This window comes from Octodon degus, unplaced genomic scaffold (genome assembly GCF_000260255.1).
Source record: "Octodon degus isolate 3935 unplaced genomic scaffold, OctDeg1.0 scaffold00020, whole genome shotgun sequence".
NCBI classification, from domain to species: domain Eukaryota; kingdom Metazoa; phylum Chordata; class Mammalia; order Rodentia; family Octodontidae; genus Octodon; species Octodon degus.
In genome coordinates, this window is record NW_004524596.1 from 12,674,128 (window position 1) to 12,699,079 (window position 24,952).

The following is a 24,952-nucleotide window of genomic DNA, read 5'->3' on the forward strand; positions in this document are numbered from 1 at the left end:
CTCCCCTCCCCTTCTCTCCCCTCTCTTCTCTCTCTCTCCCCTATCCCTTCTTATGGGCAACTATGCTGAATGTGGTAGCACACATCTTCAGCTCTCAGGAGACGGATGCAGGAGGACCACCACGAGTTTAAGTCAACAGAGGTTACAGTGACTTCTTGGGCAAGCTGAACTACATGTATATATTGAGAGTCTGCCTCATAAAATAAAGGGTTGGATGCCCTTAAAAAGGTTTGACATGGATTCAAAGATTTTCAACCATAAAAACTATAATCACTGCCAGCAGGGTGATTTTCAAGGTTTCCTTTCAGCATGGATTAAATTCACCTCCTCATGCCTGCTTCTTCTGATCCAACCCCTGTAAGCCATCAAAACTAGCTCTCAAATCTCCAAACCACTACATTACGTGAGAGTTCAAGCCCTAAAAACTAAATGTAATGTGAGAACCTTGTGTAGATTTTGGTTTTAACAAACCATTTATAAAAAAGACATGGCTGAGTAATAGTAAAATTTACATACTTACAAATATTAGAAGACACTAGGAATTATTTATAAAATGTGATGGCATTCTGGACATGAAGAAAGTGTTCATATTTTTAGAGACATATAAAAATAATAGTTGCAATATAATACTTCAGCAAAGAATAATCCAAAGAGACAGATAATGTAAGGGTCACAAAACTTTGACAACTGTTGAATTTGGGTGACATATAAAAATAATGCATTCATTACTGTATGTTTAAACATGTCTGTATATATGCACACATTTATATGTTTGAGATTTTTCATAGCTAATATAATCTTCCTACATTTTTATATTTTTAAGGATTGAACTTACTTCCTAATCACTGTATTTCATATCATTTTTAAATTAAGATACATGTCTTACATTTCACAGAATAATTTATTATTAGTACTGTTCAGAGCCCTTCTCAGTCCTCCTCTTGGCCCTGAAAGTTTGTATTTGTAATCTTATGGAAAAGTTACTGGAACTCTAGTGAGTCAATTCCAAGCTACCATTTCCAGTACAATCCGCAGCAAGAATAAAGACACCAAGGCATATCTGTAGCTATGGGGAGCCAAGGGTCCGAAGTCCAGCCATGGTGATGCCTATCTGGAACCAAGGCCTCAACCTAGGACTGAACCCAGGATTTATTCATTCATGAAGGATGAGTGACTGTGAAAATGGCGAGAAGCAGGTGAGTGCTGTGAGCTAGGCTAGGTATTCACCTCTGCTGTATGCAGAGAAAAGGGTCTGCAGAGGGAATAATCTGTATAGCACAAATGAGGTAGTATGTGATGTTTTGTGGTGGGTGCTTCAACTCTGATGTGCAACCCTTTATGCTGTGGGAGGGCATGGCCTCTAATCTCGAGGCTGGAGCCCAGCAGATAGCCAGCGTGGACCGCGGCTCTCCATCCCACCCCCCCACCAGCTTGGCAGGGGGAACACTGCCCTGTCATCTTTGCTTCAAAGACTACACATTAGCACCTGGACTGGACCAAGATGCATTGCTTAAAGCCAATTGAAGGGATAAGGAAAAGCCCTGGCCAGCTCTGTGCACATCAATACATGGAAATAGGGTCAGGTTCAGCCAAAATGGGGACAACTGCTCCTCCTTCAGGGAGAGGTGCCCAGGCGGTCCTCCACAAATACTACCAAACTTAATATAATCTTCAGTTTTTCAATCAAAATCTGAAATGCAAATTCCTTAAAGCAATTATTTAAGCACTAACAATACAGTTATACACTTGATCTTAACCAGAAGGCCAAGAAGTGATGATAAAAAGTTATAGATTAGATTACTGCCTTCTTTTGATCCTTCTTCACTGTGCACCTCACCACAAAAAAGTATACTGACACAAAATAAATGGCAAAGAAAATTAAAGCAAAAGCTAATTTTGATGTTTTAACCATCTAGAAAAGAGATGGAGTTATACAGAGGTGAAGAAAGTAAAACTACATGAACTAATATTATCTGTGAATGTTATTTACTGGATTCCTACCACCACAGGACCTTAAAATGACTCTGTAGTATAAGGCCAAACTAAGAGGAGAAAGGAACTGTGGGGCTGGCAGGTACTTGCCTAGTTCCCTTGCTCCCATCCAGTGCACTGCACTATGAGCAGCCCAAATGCTAACTCAGGCATACTCCTTAACACGCAGGCCTGTCCAGCCTGCAACACAAAGGTTCTAGAATAGGCAGGCAGATGTGGCATCAGAGAGGGCTACCTCACCACATACCACCCACCCGTGCAGGAGCTTACAGTGGCTTTTGACTATTAACCAAATCTTGACCTAATGGGTCTTCTATCTTGATCAAATATCACCTGTTTAAAAAATCAACTATGACCAGAATCCTACCCTCCTACTTAATATTAAGTGTAACTTTAACTCTTCTGAATTCCTATACAGACCTTAGATTCTGTAAGGCTGTTCTTTGCTGGTTCCCACACTAACAACCGTACATATACTCACAGACACAGACACACACACGCAAGCACATGTGAGTGCCTACCCTACATTTTCAAGTAAACATTTTGGTATATTCTCTATTCATTCAAATTAATAAAAGTTCTGCTAAATACTTCATTTTACAAGGGGCCTTCCCTTCCCCTATTATAGCAGTGGTGGCAAATGTATGGCACGTGAGTTACTTGTTTTTCTTTTAAGACCAAATATGCTAATATATGAGGTTTTTGTTTTGTTTTTTCCCCTAAACTAAAACCTCAGTCTTCAGGTTTAACTGCAGTGTTGGCATTTTGTGACAAATAAATGGGTTTTGGGTTGCCATTTAGGCTCTCATCTCTAAAAGGTTCACCGTCACTGCCCTATACTTCAAGTTTATCTAGAGCAACTGCTAGGCATACGATGTACAGGAGGTCAGGGAAGTGTGAGAGAGGGGTGGAATTCAAGTTAGACCTTAAAGGTGAGGCAGAATGTGGAAGGCCCACATAAACGAGTTGGGGAGGTAGGAAAGGTGAAGACTGGGCAAACACACGGCCCCAGAGGCAAAAAACACTTAGCCAAGCCTACTTATTTCCTTGAGAATTGCATACTAAGGACCAAATGCACCTTCTTACTCTGGAGAATTTCAAAACAAAGTCTAGAAGAATGTTCTGCAAGGCCAAGGCTGACAAACTGCCCTCAACAGAGCCCTCTGGGCTCACTGCCAAAGATTTAGGAACCTCAGGAGCTCCAGGAAATGCTCAAGGCACTAACTCCAACCTTCTAGTCCAGACTTTGTTACACTCTGAAATTCCCCAGGATCAAACCAACTTTTCAGCAGAATCCTGTAATTGTGGGGTTTCCAATTTGGACCTGGCCACTGGATCCTGTTTCTTTGATTGCTTCTCAGATCTACCTCTCTCAATGTCAGACCCTATAACTCCTACAGCTGTGCAAAACATCTGCTCCAAAAACAGACTTTTCATCCCTTTCATTAAAGTGAAGCATGCACTACTATATTTTAAACAAAACTCATGTATACGTTTTCTTAAATTATCATACTGGAAAGGAAAGAAAAACATTTACTGAATATTTATTACACGTCAGATCAACACCAGGCACATTACAAAACTTCTGTGCTTCTCACTTTCCTTTTCTATCAAATGCAGGTTGTTGGGAGAAGAAAATTAGTTGATTCTGATAGCACTCATTTTCTAAAAATACTATCTATGACTAAGAATTACAAGCTTAGAGAAAAGTTTCAATGGAACTTCAGTAGTGATGGAACAATTGGCTTACATTTTGACAAGACACCTACCACACACCTACACACAACACGTATTAATAATACACAAAATATACAAACAGAAACCATAAAACCAGCAGAACTAAAAAGCAAGATAATCATCTGAGTAAAACTGAATGGAAACACAAAGCCATGGCAGATTTACCATCAGCAGTGGTGGCCACAAAATCAGTTTTTATGGGATAACACCTTTTCCCAGGAAACAGGGAATTTTAGTGCCTTTCTCTCTCATGGAAAGACACTGCAGAAGGGTCACTGCCAGAGTTGCCTGGAGTTGCAGCTCAGAGAAAATCGTAAGCACAGGAAGACTCAGAAGCAGGCTGACCACTAGTTCAGTGACTAGGTCAATAACATCCTCTGCGGAGGGGGGAACCAAAATGTCATTAAACTTGTTCCTTGGATAGAGGAATGAATCAAGTCACACCAAAAAAACTCCCAGTCATAGCCAGAGAATTCAAATTTACAATGCAGAAATACATTTTGCAATAACATAGAGGCGGGGCTGCTGGTGCACCCTTGAGGCAAGAGGATTGTTATGAGTTCGTCCAGACTGGACTACAAAGCAAGTTCAAAGCCAGCCTGAACTGCATTGTAAGTGTTCTCAAACACACACACACACACACACACACACACACACACAATTTAAAAATTAATAATTAGAACACAGGGCCGGCCAGATAGCTCAGCGGACTAAAGGGCCTGCTTAGGCACAGCGCAGCAGCCAGGGTTCAATCCCTGGAGTGTTGTGCTGGCCCCACCCCTGGGGCTTGCTGACAGCGATTGAGACTGGGCATGGTGGCACACGCCTGTAATCCCAGCTCTTGGGAGGCTGAAAACAGGAGGATCACTACGAGTCCAATCTATGTAGTGAGATTCTGTAGACCCTGTACCAAATACATAAAAAAAATAATAATTAGAACATAAATTCATTCCATATGAAACTAATTTTATGGAGATACCTAACGAAGATCTTAAAATAACTATGTTTAGTACATTAAGGAAATAAATGAAAGAGTAACTTCCACTTCAGAAAACCAAAAAATTGTAAAAAAAAATAAATAAATAAACATTACTAAAATGAGAACATGCTAGCCTTGCCCCCAGGGTACACTAAAACAGTGACTGAGACTGGGTGTGGTGGCGTTAGCCTGTAATCCCAGTGCTTGGAAGGCTGAAAATACAAGGATCACTATGTGTCTGATCTGTGTAGTGAGACCCTACACAGAGAGGGTATAAAATACATAAAACTAAATACATTTAAAAAATAAAATAAAATGAGAACAGGTATATATAAAAATGATATGAGAAATTGTGAGGAGCTGCCCCAGCCGCACCCTAAAATGGCGCCTATTTCCTGCTTCCGGATTCTCTATGCCGCGTAAACAACCTGGTAAAAATGATGTCTGCCTAGATACCGATGACCCTAACCTATCAGCTTACACCTTTTGCTAAGATCTGATTGGCTACCCTACTGTTATAAAAGTGCTTGACCCTGCCCACGAGAGGCAGAAGAGACTAGATAGTTGAGGGTGGTGGACCTTGTCAGGTCCGTGTGCGCTGTACATAATAAAGTTTGAGAGCTGAACCAACTGCGACAGCGTCTTTATTAATAACGGCTTCCCACAAGAAATATCAAAAATAAAAGTATGCTTTCAAAACAAAAAAAACGTAAGATTAATTCTAAATAATTAGTAACTTACAAGGGACTTTCCTGTAATGTTTGCCCAAAATAGTAGGCACAATAATAAAAATAGAAAACATGCACTTACGATAGTGAGTTAGAAGAAGGAGACCCAACAGCCAGCAACACTGTAACTCACCCAGAGCTCCTATCACCGCCCCTCTCCTCCGGAGGGCAGCCCTGCAGTGCCACCTCCAGAGTCTTCTGCTATTCTCAAGTTCCCTCAGGGACCACTCTCTAGGCCATACTTGCTTCTGCAGCCCTGACAGGAGCACTCGCATGGTGGAGAGGTGCAATAGCCTCCCTCACTTCAGGTCACTGCTGCCACCTCTCTCAAGGACAGAAGACTATCCCTGAGACAGCAAAGATCAAGGCGGGACAGGGTCCACTGTTCTGAGCCCCAGATCCCCAAACCACAACGAGCCACAATCAACACTACTGCCCCACATGGAAATTCCTCACAAGCAAGGCTGTTACAACTTCCGCCCCCCAAGTAGGACACAAACAGGGTCGTCAATTAAACAGGCACTGCTCTAGCTAGTCAAGCTACTGCCAAGACAACTGAGGCCGTCCTAGATGCCCGTGGCCACTCTGGGAGACGCTTGCCTTGGCGGCAATGCCTTAAGACACAGATCTACCCCAGATTACTCTGCAGCTACTCTGGATGATTACAACCGAAGCTCAGAACTGCTCATATCAAGAGAGATGTACTTTGTCAATGTGCGATTTCTATCCAAATTGAGCAAAAGAACTCCATTCAACTGGTGACAATATATTCAGAATCCAACATAAATTTATTAAGAGTGATAGGAAATAGAATTACGTCAGAATTATTCAAAGAAATTATTTTTTACATTTTTCTGCTGTTGAAGAAAGTCACAGGGCTTCACATTTAAAATATATTTCAAATGCTACCTATGCCAAATAAGTAAATCCATACCTGGATATAGCATAGTGAAACTGGTAATTAAAGCAATCATTAAAAACTACAGGGACATAAGGAAAAAATAAGATGTCTACAAAGGCACATCAATTATTTCAAAGACAAGCCTGTCATTGGCAATAATAAAAGATAACCCAGTATCTTCACAGCACTAAGGGAAAGTTACTGTTAACCAGAAGTCTATACCCCATTAAATTACATTCAAAAGTGAAGGCAAGGGAGAGTCTCACTAACAGAAATTCTAAAGCATGAACTTACATAAAGTAAACTTGAAATGTCTCAATGGGATACTCACCATACATCTCAAACTTGACATTTTCCAAACTAAATTACTGGTCTCCAGCGGCAGACCACCGGAGCAGCTCACATGAAAGATGACCATTTGTCTCCATTTTGGCTAAACCTGGCGCTAATTCCATGCATTGCTACATGCAGGATAATATTCTATCCCCTCAAATGGCTAGCAATGGGTCCAGCAAGGCACTGATGTGTAGCTGTCAAAGCAATGTGAAATGTCAGTGATGCCCTGCCTACAGCTCCCTACCACTAAATGCAAGGTAGGCCAAGAGACGCTGAGCTGTTGTGGGCTGGGACTGAGCCCCAAGAAAGAGTGTGACATTCCATGGTATGAAGGTCAGCCATCAAAGCTGAAGCAACCGACCAAAATCACAATATTTTCCTCAAATTGCTATGTAGATTCTCCCGAACTTACAGGCTACCTGTTACCAGAATCCAGGACTCCTTCTGCATACCTCTCTCTACATATTGCAGAGGTGATTTCAGGCCTCCTACCTAGTCCAGCTCACAGCACTCATCAACTTCCCACCATTCTCAGTCACTACCCAAGCCACTCCCCTTTTCACAAATTAATAAAACCCAGTTCAGCCCTAAGTCACAGCCTTTGCTCTGGTCAGCCATTGTTCTAACAGGACCTAGGACCCCTGTGGCTCCCCACAACTGCAGATATGTTTGTCTCTCTATTCTCACCACAGGTTGCACTGGAACTGGTAAATGGAATTTCACTTTTCCCTTTGATTACCAAAATAAATTCCTCTGGACCACAATGAAGCCTGGAGCTGGCTGTCTATACCCATCCTCAGAAGCTCAATCTACCCATAGTCTCCCCAATTTAATAAGTGAGTAACAGAGTTACCTCTTCAGTGACTCAGGTTAAAAACTTCGGTGTGGTTCTTTTTCACTAATACCAAACCTAATATGTCTACCGTTACCCTGTGCGGTCTACTTTCAAATCACACTCAGATCCTGAACACTTTTTATAATCTTCACCAGTCTCCAAGCCATTGCCAACTTGTTCTTGAATCATAACCTCCTAGCTGATCTTGAGGCCCATGTTTGTTGTTGTTGTTGTTGTTGTGGAACCGGGGATTGAACTCAGGCCCTTGTGCTTGCCAAGGAAGCGCTTATTCTACTGAGCCATCTCCCCGGCTCCATTGAGGCCAATGTTACAGCTTACTGTCAACACAGCATTCACATAATTCCTATAACAAGCAGATCTCATCACTTTTCTATTCACAAACCTCCGCTGACTCCCCATCTTACCCAGGGGAATAGCCAAAGGCCCTACAGTGTCAATTCCCCATTATCTATCTCTCTTATTGTCCATAACTCTCTCTTGCTTACAGCACTCTAGTCATACATGGTTACCCCATGTTCTTTAAAGATCCTAAGTGCATGACTCTCAGGACTTCTGTATCTGATATTCTTTCTCTCTGCCTTGCACAATCTTCCCCCAGATACTAACACCATAGCTGTACAATATTTACTATAACTATTTTAGGCTAATTTTAAAACTGGGCTAAAATAGTGGGAAGGTTAAATATTTGTCCAGAGTTACACAGTGAATAGGTGGCAAAGAAAGAATTAAAATATACAGATATTAAAGCTCTTCCTTAGTAAAAAAAAAAAAAAAAAAAGTATCACTTCAAAATGTCTTCTCTAAATGCTCAATTACACTTTAGTTTGATCTGGCTCATGATAAAGATACTATTTATTTTCTAATATTGCCTCAGTAGATTTCTTTTTTTTTTTTCCTTTCCTTTTTTTTTAAACCAGGGATCAAATTCATGACCTTACACAGGCACGTATGCTACTGAGATATTTTCTTAGCACTTCAATTTCATTTTTTAAATTTTTTTTCCTGTATTTTAGGAAAGGGTCTCCAAGGTGTTCAGGGTCTCACTACTAGATGGGACACGCAGTGATTCTCTTGCTTACAGCCTCCCAAGTTCTGGTATTATAGGCACGTGCCACCACGCCCAGTCTCAATGGCTGTCTCAGTGCACCGCAGGGGTGGGGCCAGCACGGCAGGCCTGGGGATCAAACCCCCAGCCCCTGTCCCTGCTTGCAGTGCTTTAATCTGCTGAGCTCTTTGATCAGTCTTTCATTTTTTTAAAAAAAGACCTATGAAGAAGCTAGTAGCTACTTTGTTTTCTACTATGCCTTAAAAAAGAATATAATAACAATTCCAAATAGCATATAATTCAGAAAATACTTTCACATGATTTTAGAACATGTTACCAGAATATACTGATTTTAAAAAGTCATTATCCTAACCATGCTTTACTGGAGTTATTTTTTCAGACTGACTTCAACCTCTGAACAGTTAGCATCAGGGTAGGGTTAGACAAGTTCTAAATAAACTGGGTAATAAGAAAGACAAGCTACCTGGAGAATTTGAGTATTATTTAAGAACCAACCACTCAATGGATAGCCTACTTATTACTGGAATGAAATAAATTGTCTCAGTCATTTTGGAAGTACTCCAATGCCTCCAGGGAACTGGGAAATTTATTCTTGTTAATAAACTGTTTTCTTATAGGAACTGAATGATTCATAGTGGCCTAAAGAATCATCTCACCTGAAACACAAAGCAACTAATTTAACTTTAAACATGAAGTATATTTAAGGCTAATGCAAGGAGCAAAATTTCCAGAAATGGATCAAGACCCAAATGCCAGGAAATTAATCATGTGTAACTTTAAGCGAGTTAAGGACAAAACATCTGCCTATACCTTTGCTTAACACAATATTAATGAAATTACAAAGCTGTTATCTCTATAGGCTTTTGGTACAAGAAGGAAATCCTTCCCCTCTGCTATAAATGCAGGCTTTCATTTTTGAGTTTAAGAACAATTTCCAAATGAAAATTCATTCAAATAAGTTATTGTGCTGAGAAGAGTAAATATCAATTTTAAAAAGATATCTTCTCACTCACCAACCCTTAGAGTAATTCTGAACCCTGATAAGAAAAGTCTGAAAGACCAAACCAGAATTTGTCCTATTACAACAGAGCAAATGATGTGCTTGGTCAGGTTAGATATCATCAGCCATCATCAGTGCTGCCTGAGTGAAACAGTGATTTCCACAACAAGCTCTTATGTTTGCTATCCAAAGACATTTTAGATTTCTAAAATACTACATTCAAAGTAAGTGATACATACGCAACCAGGGAGGATACTGGTACCAGCTTATACACAGCAAAACACATCCAGATTAATATCCTTCCTACAGAAGGAATCACAGAAAATTGAAGAACATGTATCTATGTACCCATTTTTAAGAAAGAGTGAGGATTTTCGGGCAAAGCAGTGGTCTGAATAATACTACAATCACCTCCAAAGCTATACCATACTCATCCTGTCATGTACAATTTCACTCTTCCCAAATACCCAAGTCCAAAGTTTGTGAAGCACAATTTTTACATGTCTATGACATTTTAAAAATGCAGACTGCTGACGGTGAACTATGGCGGGGGTAGGTGGTTCTACTTCCTTAGACTGTGAGCAGCACACCCTTTAGATTTAGAAGAGAAAAATTATCTTCAACATAAGCAGAGGTATTTCCTTTCAAAAGCTACACACTTGAAATATCCCACACACTAGTTCAAAACCACCTACTGACGATACAAAATCAACCAATCATAGATCTCAGGTTCATGTACAGGAAAGAGGAGTTAGGAAGATAATTAAGTTTAAAGAATAACAACATACTTTCTGGGAATGATATCTTAATTTTACTTATTTTATACATTCATCTAGTTTTTCATTTTCTGATACAGGACCTTTGCATTCCATGAACTCCTTAACACTCATGTATTTTATTTATAATCCTACAGTTCTTTATTAGACTCTATACATATCAGTGCTTGTGCAACTCCCAAGATACCTTTTATTATTCTATCCATGTGGTTGGAGACTCCCAGGGAGAACAAAATTCAAACTGCTACCCTAGCTCTGGACACTGCACCCCAGCGCATTCTGTTCTTTAACACCTATGGACTTCTGTGCTGGCTCTTCCCATTCGCTGTTTCAAAGCTTTTCTCTGGAGAGCTGCTGCTTCTCTTCAGTCCCTGGCTTAAATAAGATGTTAGTCTTAGGAAAGGCAGGCTTTCCCTTGCCACCAAACTTTATTACCTCAAAGTATCTACAGCCATTTGCTATTTCTTATATCTTACTACTTATCTTTTAAAATAAAAATTCCATATTATCAACATACTCTGACTTGTCTGACACACTCTGTCTTGTCCATTTTTCTATTTTTAGTATCTAGAACAGAACCTGACATCCAATAAGAGGTTCAAGAAATACTGTTGAACAAATGAAAACAACCAATAATTGACCAATTCCATTGTATCAATCTAATAAACCAAGCTGAGCAAAAAAAAGAGGGGTACAGTAACTAAAAAATATAAACAGTATTTTTTTTAGTGACTAGAAGTATCACCATTAGCCAGCAGGACTTAGCGCCTTTGCTTCCTAAACATTTCCAGCAAATCTCCACATCCCAAGGTTATAGTAGTCACACAAAGAGATTTTCTACTGTAATCTCCAAATGGCCTATCAAAATCAACTTGATCAGCCTACACACTGCCCTAAGAGATCCCCCTCCCCACAATTCAAGAACAAAATCAAAAATAAGGTTCAAAACCAAGTACACCACAGGTTCATGGAAAGCGTTATTAACTGATGTTCGTAAACAGGGTAGAAACTGTTTCCGATGACCAATGTTTCTGAGTTTTACTAACAGATAAAACATTTATCTTAGGTTATAATCTTCTTTTTTCTCTCTTAATGTTCTTTAATTCCTGTCTGGCAGACATTTGAATACATACACCCAGCTAGTGTACCCAACTGTCCTGGCCTAGGCCTGAGTGGAATGATGGACTAGTAAGTAGGAAAAACATTGGGAAGTCCTGGGTCAACCCACCTACAACTCTGACTCTTCTTCCCCACCTCCTGACCTGTATTTCCAACTCTACAATCTACCAAGGCAGCATCCCAATGCCACCTTACACAATCTGTTGAAAGCATCATCTTACCTCCCGTTAAGCACTTCTTTCCTTGCTCTTATTGTAAATGACATTAGACAGCTCAACAAATCGACCTTTGCTTTGGTCTTTCATTTCATCCAGTAAATTCTTATTTATCTAATCCCAAAGATTCAAATGGTCATTTGAAGTTCCTCTAAGACCAAGATCTATGTTTTATCAGTATTTGTTGAGGATCGGGGAGATAGCTCAGTGGAATAAGTGCTTGCCTGGCAAGCTCAAGGTCCTGAGTTAGATCTCTGGTACCACAAAAAAAAAAAAAAATTATCCTCTACAGAGCCTACCTGTTATACTGCTAATCTGTAAGAAATTTCAAAAACACAATTTGGGTTTTAAGTACTGCTTCTGTCACCTAGGTAGGTGTGTGACTATGTGTGTGACTATGACCAAATCACTATATTTCCCAATTCTGGAAAATGAGGACAAAATCATCATAGAAATCTTCTGAAAATTCATTGAGATATTAATCCCTAGTCTACGGTTCTAGAGAAAGCCCTGACCCTAAAATAAGTACCCAAAACTTCTGATAAGAATGTTCCCCAAAGGGCCAGTGAGATAGCTCAGTGGATTAAGCACCTGCTTAGGCAAGTGCAGGGACGGGGGTTTGATCTCCAGCACCACAGGCTGCACTGGCCCCAGCCCCGGGCACGCTGAGCAGGAAACTGACTCTGGGCGTGATGGCACACACCTATAATCCCAGCTCTGGGGAAGCTGAAAACTGGAAGGTCACTCCAATTCCAAGCTGCATAGTGAGACCCTGTACCAAATACATTTAAAAAAAAAAAAAAAATGTCCTCCAAACACCTTTCATTCCACACAAGGCTTCATCCCTAGACTTAGACCCTAGTAATGGTCTCCAGGTTCACAGTAACTCCAAACTTTCACCTCATGTTCTCAATTGCTGAAGAGAACAACTGGCATACAGAAAATGATCAAGAAATCTTTTGATGAACAAAATTATATGAGTATCAACTAATGTTGATCCAGCTGGTATACATTAGCTGTGTCTTCAGGTAGGCATGAAATTGAGAAACGAGATGTGATAAAAGTGGGTTGGAATCTTAATGCTTCTTGATGGTAAGGTCACCTGGCCCACAAATACACAGTACCAGAGTTCTGGCTATTCAGTGAAATGTCTGTATTCTGCCCAGCAAGGAAGTGATTTCAAAACTCCAGCACTGCCAATATGATGATAAGGAAAGAACCAAGAAATAAAAATGGAACCATGCAAGGCTCCCAAGAACAGCGCAGCAGTGCCTACTTGTTTGCTATGGTTCTGCATAGGTCGCTAAGAAGGTTCCTGAGTGAAGAGGCTGTCTTTGGTGTTTGGTGCCACAACTGCACCAACTACAGACAGGGGAATTCCAAAATTTTGCTTCTGGAGTGAATGCTTCTCACTAAGGAGCAGATATCCTCTTTATCTAAAAAAAGCTCTTCTGTTTCGACTATCTTGTCAAATTAGTTTACAAAATACATAGTGCCTTTAGCCTCTGAATACATCATCTAATTGTTGAGTTTTCTTTCTATGGGCTTAAGACTTATAAACAATTCCCTAATGCCAAATAGTAATCTACAAAATACTTCTATGAGATCAGCTTACAAGTTCAAAAGGAAACCAACTAAAATGTATCTAATTTCCCACAATCTTTCATAGCCAAAATCCCCAGACTTTCCCACTCGGAAACTAAAAAGCAACTCTGTCCAATGAGTACAGAGCCAGGGAGCTAAAGAGTGTAGAGAGCTGAACTTTTACCAAAAGAGGACACAAGATCCTGGAGAGGTTCAAGGCTTTCCTATTTGTCAACAAGCTGGTAGGAGGAACTTAGTCAAATTCACACTGGCACATTCTGTCAAGGGGGACAGAATGGTGGATTGGTTAGGGGGTGTGATCAGACCATTCTAATTTCATCTTCATTGGCAGAAATTTTACAAAAGAAATTGCTGACAGGACAAGGTAGGGGGTTTTATTACTGTTTCTCTTCTATACTAAGTGCTATGGCCTGAGCCTCTACTAAAAGCAAAAGAAATGAACAGTGCAGGCTTTGGCTGGTGTTCAGGCCTTTGTATTGTCTTGGGCAGATCACTGAAGCCAATTATCATTCCATAATCAGATTACTCCAACTTCTATCCAGAGAGCTATCTCACTTGTAGTGGCTAAGCATTCTAAGATAAGCACAAAGCCCACAGACTGAAATCAAATTACATATGCTGTCTACCTCTCTAATTGGTCGTTAAGATTATTTGTGTCAATAAATCAGATTCCCTGACTATAAAGTAGTTCTCTAAGGGCTTCATCTATCCACCTATAAGGTTACAGCCATTTCATGGTAAGTTCTGATTAGTTACATTAGTTGATAATTGTTGTTATTGAGAAATACTAGGAATATGGTCATTTTTTCTAACTTACAGATTTTTCTGATTTCCAATGATCTCATAAACTAAATGCTTCACTCCACTCATTCTTTGGTCAAGTACAATGTTTATTATTTCAAAATTCGTATTTATTATTTCAGTTAAATTAAACACTGACGGCTGTGTTCAGGAAAGCTGTGAGCATATGCAGCACATTTTAAAAGGGGAGCATAACCCTGAAGCATGGAGAAACCTGAAGCCTAAAAAGTAATTTGCCCAAATGGGGCCAATGAGAAAGTTACATTATCAACAGAAGCCATCCTAAACCTCCCTCACTACCACCCCAGACTACCAACTAAGGCTCACTACCTGCTGACATCAGGGGCTGGCCTGAAGCCCCAGCTACAGGCACAGGCAGTAATAACAAGGACCAAATCTAAATCCCATTACCAATCAGAGGGCCATGTGAGAGGGTGAGATATGTGGATTAAAAGTTGCTGGAAGGATGTGCCAGATAATTGGTTCTCTTAATATTTAACATAATTTTCAGAGATCAAGAAAAAAATTCAGGGGCTGGCGAGATGGCTCAGTGGTCTAAAGCACCTACTTGGAACAGGCTTGGCAGAGCACAGGGACCGCGGTTCAATCCCCCAGCACCACATGCCAGCCAGCCGCGCCCCCTGGTGGGCTGAGCTGGCCACACACACAATAAATAAATGAATAAATAAATACCTTTAAAAAAGAAAAAAAAAAAAAAAAAGAAAAAAATTCATATTAAATGCGCTAAAACTTTAGTTAAAAAGCTAGGATAGAGGCTTCAGGTCAGCCCTGACGTCAGCAGGTAGCAAGCCTCAGTCGGCAGTCTGGGGAGGTGGTGAGGGAAGTTTAAGATGGCTTCTGCTGATAATGTTACTTTCTCCTTGGCCCCATTTGGGCAAATTATTTTTTTAGAAAACAAGGTTGCTCTGTCCTGTGTCTAAATGGTACAGTATTATGAGGACTTTGAACACAAGTGTGCAAATTTCCAGAAAGAAAATAATATAGGTATAGGTATAGTCTTAAAATCCAAGGGTCACTAAAAATCACAAAACAAAGACACAATGACTGGAAGAGTAAATATTAAGTAAGTAAATATTCTACTTTTCTCCAAATCCTTTTAATTAATTATTAAAAACAGGAAATCAAAAGGATTTTTCTCCCTATAAAGAATCCATGGGCTGGGGAGATGGCTCAGTGGAATAAGCGCTTCCCTGGCAAACACAAGGGCCTGAACTCAATCCCCAGTTCCCCCCCCCAAAAAAAGAATTCATATAGATCCCTTGTGTGGCTCATAACTTAATTAATATTTCAAATAAAATTCATAGGACATTCAGTGAGAAATAAGTATGTTCTTTAGATACTTTCGTCCAAAGGAAATATGAATAAAATTTATTCAGGGTGAATGACTTTTTCCCAAAACCTCACATTCGACATTAAAAGAAATTATTTCACTATCGTGTTTCAACTATTCATAAAAGTTTTCTATTGAGTTTGAATTACGGAAGCTAAAATTAACTGTGAAGAAAGTTTAAATACAAATGCATTTAAATTACTCATGACGTGGGCCAGGGAGATGGCTCAGTAGAATAAGTACTTCCCTGGTAATCACAAGGGTCTGAGTTCAATACCTGGTTCCGCAAAAAAAATAAAATAAAATAAATTATTTATGACCATCATAATCGCTGATCTCCATGAGTCAATGCTGGTATTTTGACAGTAGCTACTAAATGTCAGCAGCTCATTTTTTGAGGCTCATAATGAGAAAATTATTGCAATAAATATTTGTAGGGTAAACCACACTTCAATAAGTAGCACAATTCAAAGATATGACAGTAAGATACCACAAAGTTGTCACAAATGTCCAGGCTAGATTTTACAGTCAACAATACTGTCTCCTTATAAACAAAGTTTATGATTGGAAAATGAAAGCTAAATTCTCCAATACACCATCTTAATTTAGGCTTTTGTTCATTTCAACTGAAAGAGCAACTTCTAATTCTAAGATCATAAGAGGAAGCAGTTATGAATTTTTTTTTTCAGAACCGGGGATTGAACTCAGGGCCTTGGCAGTTATGAATTTTATTAAAAACTTCTAAGTGGGTATGGTGGCTTATGCAACAGGCTGAGGCAGGCGGATCACCATGCGTTCGAGGCCAGCCTGAGCTACACAGTAAGTTCAAGGCCAGCCTGAACTACATAGCCAGACCAGTCTCAAAACAAACAAACAAACAAAAAATAAATATGTTACAATTTTAATGTACTTAACCACCCCAATTAAATTTTTAGACATGTAATTATATAGACAGTAATGATATTTTGTAAGAAAGTAAAAATAGTGCATCAAATTCTGAATAGAAATCACTACATAAGAAAATCAGATTACAGAAAATTAACTCAGCATTTTGTGTGTTTTAGGTATACAAGACCTGCTCTCAAAAAATTTCCCAGAATGTCTTTCCCATTCTTATTTATCCTTAGATGATTGTTTAATAGTAGAGTCAGTTTACATTTGAAAATGTTTTGAATAATCTTATTAGAAGCCAATTTAAACAATATGGCTCAGCTGAACTCTTCAGTTATTTATTCATTAATCTCCTTAAGTACTTCCTTCCTCAACACAGCTGCAGTTCAGGAGGTGGCCAGCAGTTGGCCTCCATTTTGGTGGATTTTCATGAACAACTTCTCCTTTTCGCAAACGTTTTAAATGTTTTGTGCCTAAATAAGTTTTTCGTAACCTAAGAGCATATAACAAGCTTTCTGAAGTGGTCCAAAAGAAACAAAGTTTCTTTTAAAAATAAAAACTAAACAAGAAGCCACACACACTATAAAGATGTTCTGTGCGAAACATTCTGTTCAGCGGATCTGAAATGTCTCCAAAGGGATCAAGAACCACTTGGTTTGCAGGCAACATCCAAAAACTTGTAACAGATTGGTTAAAACCAACAGTGGCAGCTAAGAGGAGCTCTCTACAGCAGATCAGCAGTGGCTCAGATACCAGCATGGGACCAGTGCTTCAGAGACCTCTGTCTTTGGTTGCTTTTTCTCCTTTTATGCTCTCTGCTAAAGACTTCTATTCTAGTAATAATGATGTTATGAAGGCAAATCACATATCGACTTCTCTGTTTCTGCTACACCATCTAAATCAATGTGCTACCTCCAAGTGCTGCTTTAAACACTTCCACCAGGGAATGCTATCATTATCTCACGCTTGACACAGCTCACTCATGGATGCAGACTCACTCATCTTGTCATCCCAACTGACTCTTTTCTTAGGAACAAAGCTGGAGTTTCCTGACTTTGGTAACATCAATCCCATTTTGCTGGTCAGTAGAACCTACAACCAAAAGGGCAAACGCAGACTCCTTCACAACCCCAATTCCTTAAATTCACTTGGTTCAAGTGGAAGACTCATTTTTCAATGACAACCACCACAATCCCTCATCCAATCCCCTATACTTCAGCCAGCCATAGGATTTTGCCACTTTGCTAGCAAAAGGTGGCTAAGTCCAACCTGGCTGAAAGACTCACACCTGAGACAAGGTGACTGAAGCCGAGCTAGGAGACTTCCAAGGTTAAGTCAGAGAAGACCACACAGCTTTGGCCTGGTTCTTTTGGGTTACTTCCTCTGACCGAAGCTTGCTGCCATGTAAGAAGCATAGCTGCCTCAAGACTGCCACACTGAGTGAAAAGACGCACACTGTGCCAACTAGTGCTAGGCATTCAGCTGTCCTCACCAAACTGCCACATATATGAGCAGAGTTGGCCTAGATCCCTCCCAACCACTTTACGTGGTGACTGAATGCCACCAACTGAACTCAAACGTCACTCAAAGAGAAACATCACCCAGCTGAGCCACGTCCTGAGACTCCTGATACACACAATCATGCAATGCAATAAATGTGTCTATAACTTTCCTTCTGATCATTTCATATGTCATGTGTGGTGCTGCTACTGTATGAGGTCAAATGTTAACTAAAATGTGACATCTTTATCTCCATTCCCAGACCCACTGTCATAGAGGAAACCCTCTTCAGCTGAGATCTGGATTGCAGTGACTGAATCCAGGCTCTCTTTGCTGTAATCCATCATTACAATCTACCTAACCTAACTCACAAAACCCACAACCAAAACCAATCTCATAATATTTTACATTTGTAAGATATTCTATGATACAAGTCTTCATAAATATCTATTTAATTTGATTATGTAACAAAAGCCAGAGATCTGTCAGTAAAGAAATATTCTTTTCTTTAGAGATGACGACATCAGAGATTAAGAATATTAACTTTTGTACAGTCTCATTACCAATAAAGAGAATGTACATAGAACTAAAAATGAGAGTATCATTTTCTATTTTTGATGCTCCTTAAAGTCTATTTCAGATCAAAAACGTGATGGTTCTCTCTGTCCTTATTACAGCAAATATACTTTCAATGCACTCCACAATTTGGTTTCATTCTACTCCACTGTATGGTGTTTCCTGCAAACTCTACACCACCAGCAGCAGCACTGCAGGGAAGCCAACTTACTTATTCATCGAATAAGCCAGGCTTACTGATTCCAACTTGGGAACACTTAAAGAGATTGCCTTCTTTCTCCTACTTATTTAAATCTTTATCATTATGAGCACAAATTCTAGTTCCTCCAGGTACTAGACATACCTCTAGCAAAGACATACCCTGTTAATTTTTCCCTCTGCTGGTGTTAAAGGATTTGTCACTTTCATCCAAAATTTGGCAGATTTTTTAGTGGTGGTGAGAACTCAAGACCTCAACCCATGCTAGGCAAAGGCTCGACCGCTGAGCTACCTTCTTCACTCAGTGCAGTATGGTGTTTTCGCTGTGTGACGTATATTGCTCTTACTTTCCAGGCTGGTATTCAGCTAACACACATCCACACTTATGGAGATACCAAGTGCCTGAGTGCCTGCGGTATCTGGTTAATACCCATGGCAGACCTTCTTTAAATATTTTGAAATTCATCCCTACTTATTTCCGAAACCCATAAGGTTATGGGAATCATATTCTATAAAGTATAATATTCTCCATACCAAATATAGTACCAAGCATACAGATAATATTCTGTATGTATGGGTTAACTGCTGAAGGGAATACAGTATGCTGCACTATAAGAAAAATAGTACATATTCACAGTGAGGTGTGGTGGCTGAGGTAGAAGGATGACACGTTCCAGGCCAGCCTGGGCAATGTAGTGACATAGTGAGACTCTGCCTCAAAATTAAAGAAGGGTCGAGGATACAGTTCTGTGCAAAAGCCCTGAGTTCAGTCCCTAGTACTACAATAAACAGGTAAACAGACTGACTGATTTTAAAAAATCATTAAGTCATGTCTACACTGGAATCAAAGAACTGCAAAGATAAAAATATTCTCAAGATCAGCAGTTTAACGTCGGGGCATTTTAAAAAGATCACGTAAAGATAGTCTGCGCAGTCCATAACTGCCAAGGTATTTTATAAATGTTTGTACCGAGTGGGGCAAAAAAAGTTTCAAAAATACTCAAGTAGATGTCTTAGCAGCCTGAAAAAAAATGTTTGCTGAAGCTACAGGCTGGCAAAACTCTGCTTCATGTCAAAAAGTTTCCAGGCAACAGAAATGTTTTCCTGGAAAATACTACCTTTTATTTAGAGAATACTTGCCATGAACACTTAGTCATTAACTAATTTAAGGTTTCTTCACAAGCTCTTTGGAGAAAATCTAAAATAAAAATGAATGAAATTATCAGCACATATAATATGAAAAAATATAATTTGGTTAAATATATAAGATTTGCCTAAGTATTTTTGCAGGTTGGGGCAGTATCTTTTATACTTTTTGGTCTACTTGCTATTTTTTTTTTTTAAATTACAACATAACAGACAAAATCCTAAAGTTTTTCTCATACATACATATATATATATATATATATATATACATATATAATGTATATATTTCTCATATATATATATCCAAAATATATATATTTCTCATACACACACACACACACACATATATCCAAAATCTCCAGGGTTCAATCTATTTTAAATGCCAAGTAATTTTCAAACAGACAAAACACTCATTTCATTCAATGAAAAGAAACAGTAATTCCAAAGCTATTTTTAGCAAGATCTTTGAGTTTGCTTCAAATCACTTTTCAATGAGACAGCATCTTGGACATTTCACTCAATCATCTGCAGTAAATCATACAATGAAACCTAAGAAAACCATTTCTTCCAGGAGTCTTGCAGCCAAGCAAGTCTTTATTCTTTTCAACATCAAAAGACACAATTACATTCTATTCCAAACACATGGTTTATACATTTATTCTTTTAGAAACCTACACAAAAGGTTATTTGTTTTACCTGTTTAGTATTTCAGTGAGTTTCACAAAACCTGTATAAGCCAGTTCAAATGCTCCTCTGTGCCTGGACTGTAAAAGGTGTTGTTTAAAGTAATCTCCTATTTCTTTTACCTAAAAATAAATAAATAAATAAATAAATAAATAAATAAATAAATTTAGGTTTACATTTATAGATGTATTTATGCCAATAATGTAGTTTAGAATTTATGTCTAGTGGCCGGTCCATCTAGCACTTAACGTGACAAGTAGTATCTCATGCATTCTTATTTCATTTAATATAATGACACAATAAAGTATTATTACTATCTCTGTTCCACAATCAGGAAACCAGGGCCCAGAAAGGCGTATGACTTATCCAAGATCACACAGCAAGTAAACAGTGCAGCCTGGACATGAACCAAACAGTCTCAGTGTAGAGACCTTCAACGTCACACTAGCACTGTCTCCCTAGGCCAGAAGCATAAGCTCACTGTGTCAGTGCATGTCATTCAACACCAACATAAAATCACACATAGTAGTAACACTTACATAGGTTTGGCTTAAATAATTACATTTTCTTTTAAAAAATGTTTCTGTTTGGGGGGGCCAGGGAGATAGCTCAGTGGAATAACTGCTTGCCTGGCAAGTGCAAGGTCCTGAATTCAATCCCTGGTACCACCAAAAAATAAAGAAAGAAAAGAAAAAGGAAAAAAAAAAAACTTTAAAAAATACATGTTTCTGTTCTGATCATGGCATAATACCCATGACAAAAATTGTTTTCTTTTTCCTTTCTCTCTTTCCTTCTCTCTCCTTCCCTCCCTTTTCTTCTTTTTTTCCATATGCAATATAAATGCATATAAAGTGAATCCCCACAAAGAAGCTCAGGGCCTTTGCATTGCACTACTTTCCTAATTCTTTTTATTAGTAGTAGTAGTAGTAGTAGTATCATTAATTAATTAATTTATTTTGAGACACTGTTTGGCTGTGTTGCTAACTTGCCCAGGCTGGGCTGCCTCAGCCTTCCAGAATTCTGCAGTGACAAACATGAGTCACCACACCCTGCCTAAGTATTCTGGAATAGAGTTTAGCAGCACTAAGTGCATCCCCAACACCATTGTGTAACCGCCAATACCACCCAACTACAAAATGCTTTCACCTTCCCGAACAGAAACTCCATCCCTATTGAGCAGCAGCTCCCAGTGATACCCTTCAGAGACACACTAGTCTGAATGGCAACAGAGGACTTAGTACAAAGGAACTCCTAGCAGTGGAGCAGGCCTCACCCTGAGTCAGAACTGTGCTATTTTATCAAAATGCCACCCAATTACTTTCCAGTATTTTGTCTTTCTCCATACAAGATTAGACAAAATCCTAAGCACAACAGTTTAAAGAAAACATAATTGACAGTTGTAACTATGATTCTGAAAAGCATGAGCTGTAAAACTGGTTAGTATGATTAGGCTTTATATTCTCAGATCTGGTGGCTATTGGCTCCATAAAATTCAGGTTCTGTATAAAACTCAGGACGAGGGCTGTCATTTGCTACTTTTGATCCACATCCCATAAATCACAGTGTGGTGACAAGGCAAACTGCCCCAAGAAAGCTCAGAGCCACTTACCTAAAAGCACCTTTCAACACAGCACAGTGCACAGATTAGCGACCTGCATACACCAAAAATGCTAAGTAGTATGAGGAGGAACTAAGTGACTATGGGCAACTGTCTCAGTTTTCTCATCTGGAAACTGGGTACAATAACAATACTTTCCTTGCAGGTTGCTGCATTAAAATGAGTTAATAAATCAGAAAGTTCACAATTTGCTCAATTCACCATGAGCTTTGTTTAGGGTTCTAAGTAGGGGGAAAGTACCCACACTCAAAGTATATGTGATATAAAAGACATAACAAGTGATCCATACAAAAAAGAATCAGACACGAGATTTCTAAAAAAGTAGTTTATAATGGAATTTTAGAAATTCTAACATGTTATCTTCCTGGTAGACTGAGGCAAAAGGATCCCAAGTTTGAGGCCAGTCAAGGAAACTCAGAGACCTTGTCTCAAAAAATAAAAGGGCCAAGGAAATAGCTCAGTGCTACAGTGCTTACCTAATGTGTTAGGTCCAGAGTTTGATCCTTAGCGCCACAGAACAACAGGACAAAAACTAACACTTTAAAATCTGATGATTTCAGCATATCTCAATATTCCACCTTTAATTCTTTTAAAGACAACATGATACTAGGTGTCTGTTATGGTATGTGTCTAGGTGTCCCCCCAGAGCCTCATGCAGTCATTGGGGCAAGCTTCTAGAGTTTGTGATTAATTCAGGATCCAATGCTGGGATTACGGGTGTGAGTGCTACACTCGCCCTGGGGGGATACAATATAAGGAATACAATATAAGGAAGGGAGAGAGGCTTGCTAACTGCTGCAGCCCCTGCTCCTCCATTTGCTCTTTGCTGTTTACCACTACCATGAATGGCTGTTCTCTGCCATGTGCCACTCTGCCTTGGAACCAGCTCAGTATGGACTGAAAATTCCACAAACTGTGAGCTAAATAAACCTTCCCTTCTTTAATTTTGAGCATCAGGTATCTTGTCCCAGCAATGAGAAAAAAGTTCAAAAGCTACACTCAAAGTAAGACTTATTTTATTTTCAATATGGTAATTCTAGAGCATATTTTGAACAAAATTATCAAGGTTTAAATCTGATTTCAACCTGAAAATAGATCTGAAGCTCAAAAATCTCACAAAATGAAGGCTAGAAAAAAACTAATTAAATTATCATAATCTATCCAGTCTATTATTAGAGAAATTAAAGGTTCCTAAGGTGTTTCACATCCAAGAAAACAAAAACTGGAAGTCATGGAGGTATACCTCGTCCTTAGTTAATTCTCTCCCCAAATGTCATAGATGTTAAACCGTACTTCGGGAAAAGCTGGGCACAGTGTCACATGCCTATAACCCCAGCACTTGGGAGGCAAAGGCAGGAAAACTGCTGCAAGTTCAAGACCAGCCTGGGCTATAACGTGACTCAAGGCCAGTCTGAACTGCATAGTGAGACCCTGTCTCAAGAACACCTGTGTCCCCCCCCCAAAATAAAATAAAATAAAATTAAAAAAAATTAAAAAAAAAAAAAAAAAAAAAAAAAAAAATATATATATATATATATATATATATATAACAGGAAAACAAATGTTACTGGCAAAGTAGTCCTCCACGGACTTAAAATGGCTCACAACTACCTTCTTAAGCAGAGACCATATTTTCATTGCTTTCCTTATCTTAACCCCCTTTAAAGAGGTGTAAACCAAACAGCATATAATTAGACTTAAGAAGTGTCATTCGTGGTTGGTCTTCTACGTAATCTTGGCCTCAGAAATCAGTGACCTTCTAAGGACAGAAGTGAGACATAAGCAGTTTTTCCTTATTTATTTCATACTTAATCTCCAAAAACACTCACATAAATAATAAAGAGGCTTATTAAGTTCTGCCTTTGTAGAATATAAAATTACTACTAAGCAGACAACAAGTATATCTTTGGGCTCCTGCCAAGTACACAGAGGCTTAGTGCTGGGACAGACAGTGAAGATGAAAACGGGATACTCTGTCCTTGGGAGGCTTTCTGTTCAGACCAGAAGAGAAAACCAATGTGCTGGGATTCAGCGTCCTTTCAGAGGCTAAAAGCTCCACAATATTAAAGTCTTCTGCACTAGGATTAGAAAAACTTCCACGTGTTGACCTTGAACAAGATACACATACAGAACTTGGTTAGGGCAAAATGGAAGAGGTTAATTAGCATGCGAAGGGCTCAAGGCTAGAATGAAGTAATAAACATTTATTAAGTAACCACTACCTGCCAGCCACTTTGCTGAGTCTTTTTACAGGAAAGGACACTGTATAAACAAACTGGCTCTAGCAGACCAGGATGAATGACCTACAGTTCTCCAGCTAGCAAAGTGTGGAAGATGGAGGTGCAAGGCAGGGATGGCACAGTACTGAACGGGAGAGCAGCGCACATGCAGTGTGCCTGTGCGCAGTGGCATGGAGAAGGGCCCCGCAACACCTTCCCTCCCCGACACCACCAGACGTGACTCAGACCACTTGCAAAATTAGTAACAACAGTTAGAATCAGAAACAGAATTTTCAAATGTAATTCTTGAATGAAAAAGTTTTCTGAAAATTCCAACTCAGTTGCCTTTCATTAGATACCACTGAGCTCCTATTTATAAAAAATTCCCAAAAGGTTTCTTTTTACATGCTGTTTTTACAAAATATTTTTACATATAAATTATATGGATCTCAGGATTTTTAAAAACAAGAATTAAAGTAAAACTGCAAAACCAAATCCTAGCATTGATTTTTATTTTTAAAATTAAATTCATTACTATCTTTTTCAAGTTAGCATATCCTGCTTCTAAGTTTTCATTAAACTTGTTTTTTATAAGCAAATTAACATGCTTTATAGATTTGCAGGGTGTAAATTCCCAGAGGTAAATGGGCCACAAATT

General features: G+C 39.1%; 1 protein-coding gene across 2 annotated transcripts in view; it reads right to left on the minus strand.

Moving 5' to 3' along the window:
- Nucleotides 1-24,952, minus strand: part of Thada (THADA, armadillo repeat containing) — a 384,981-nt gene that overhangs the window by 309,399 nt on the left and 50,630 nt on the right. For both annotated transcript variants that reach the window (XM_023711247.1, XM_023711248.1), the window contains one exon: nucleotides 20,470-20,579. In XM_023711247.1, the coding sequence (XP_023567015.1) occupies nucleotides 20,470-20,579 (110 nt within the window). The remainder of the gene's footprint in view (nucleotides 1-20,469; nucleotides 20,580-24,952) is intronic.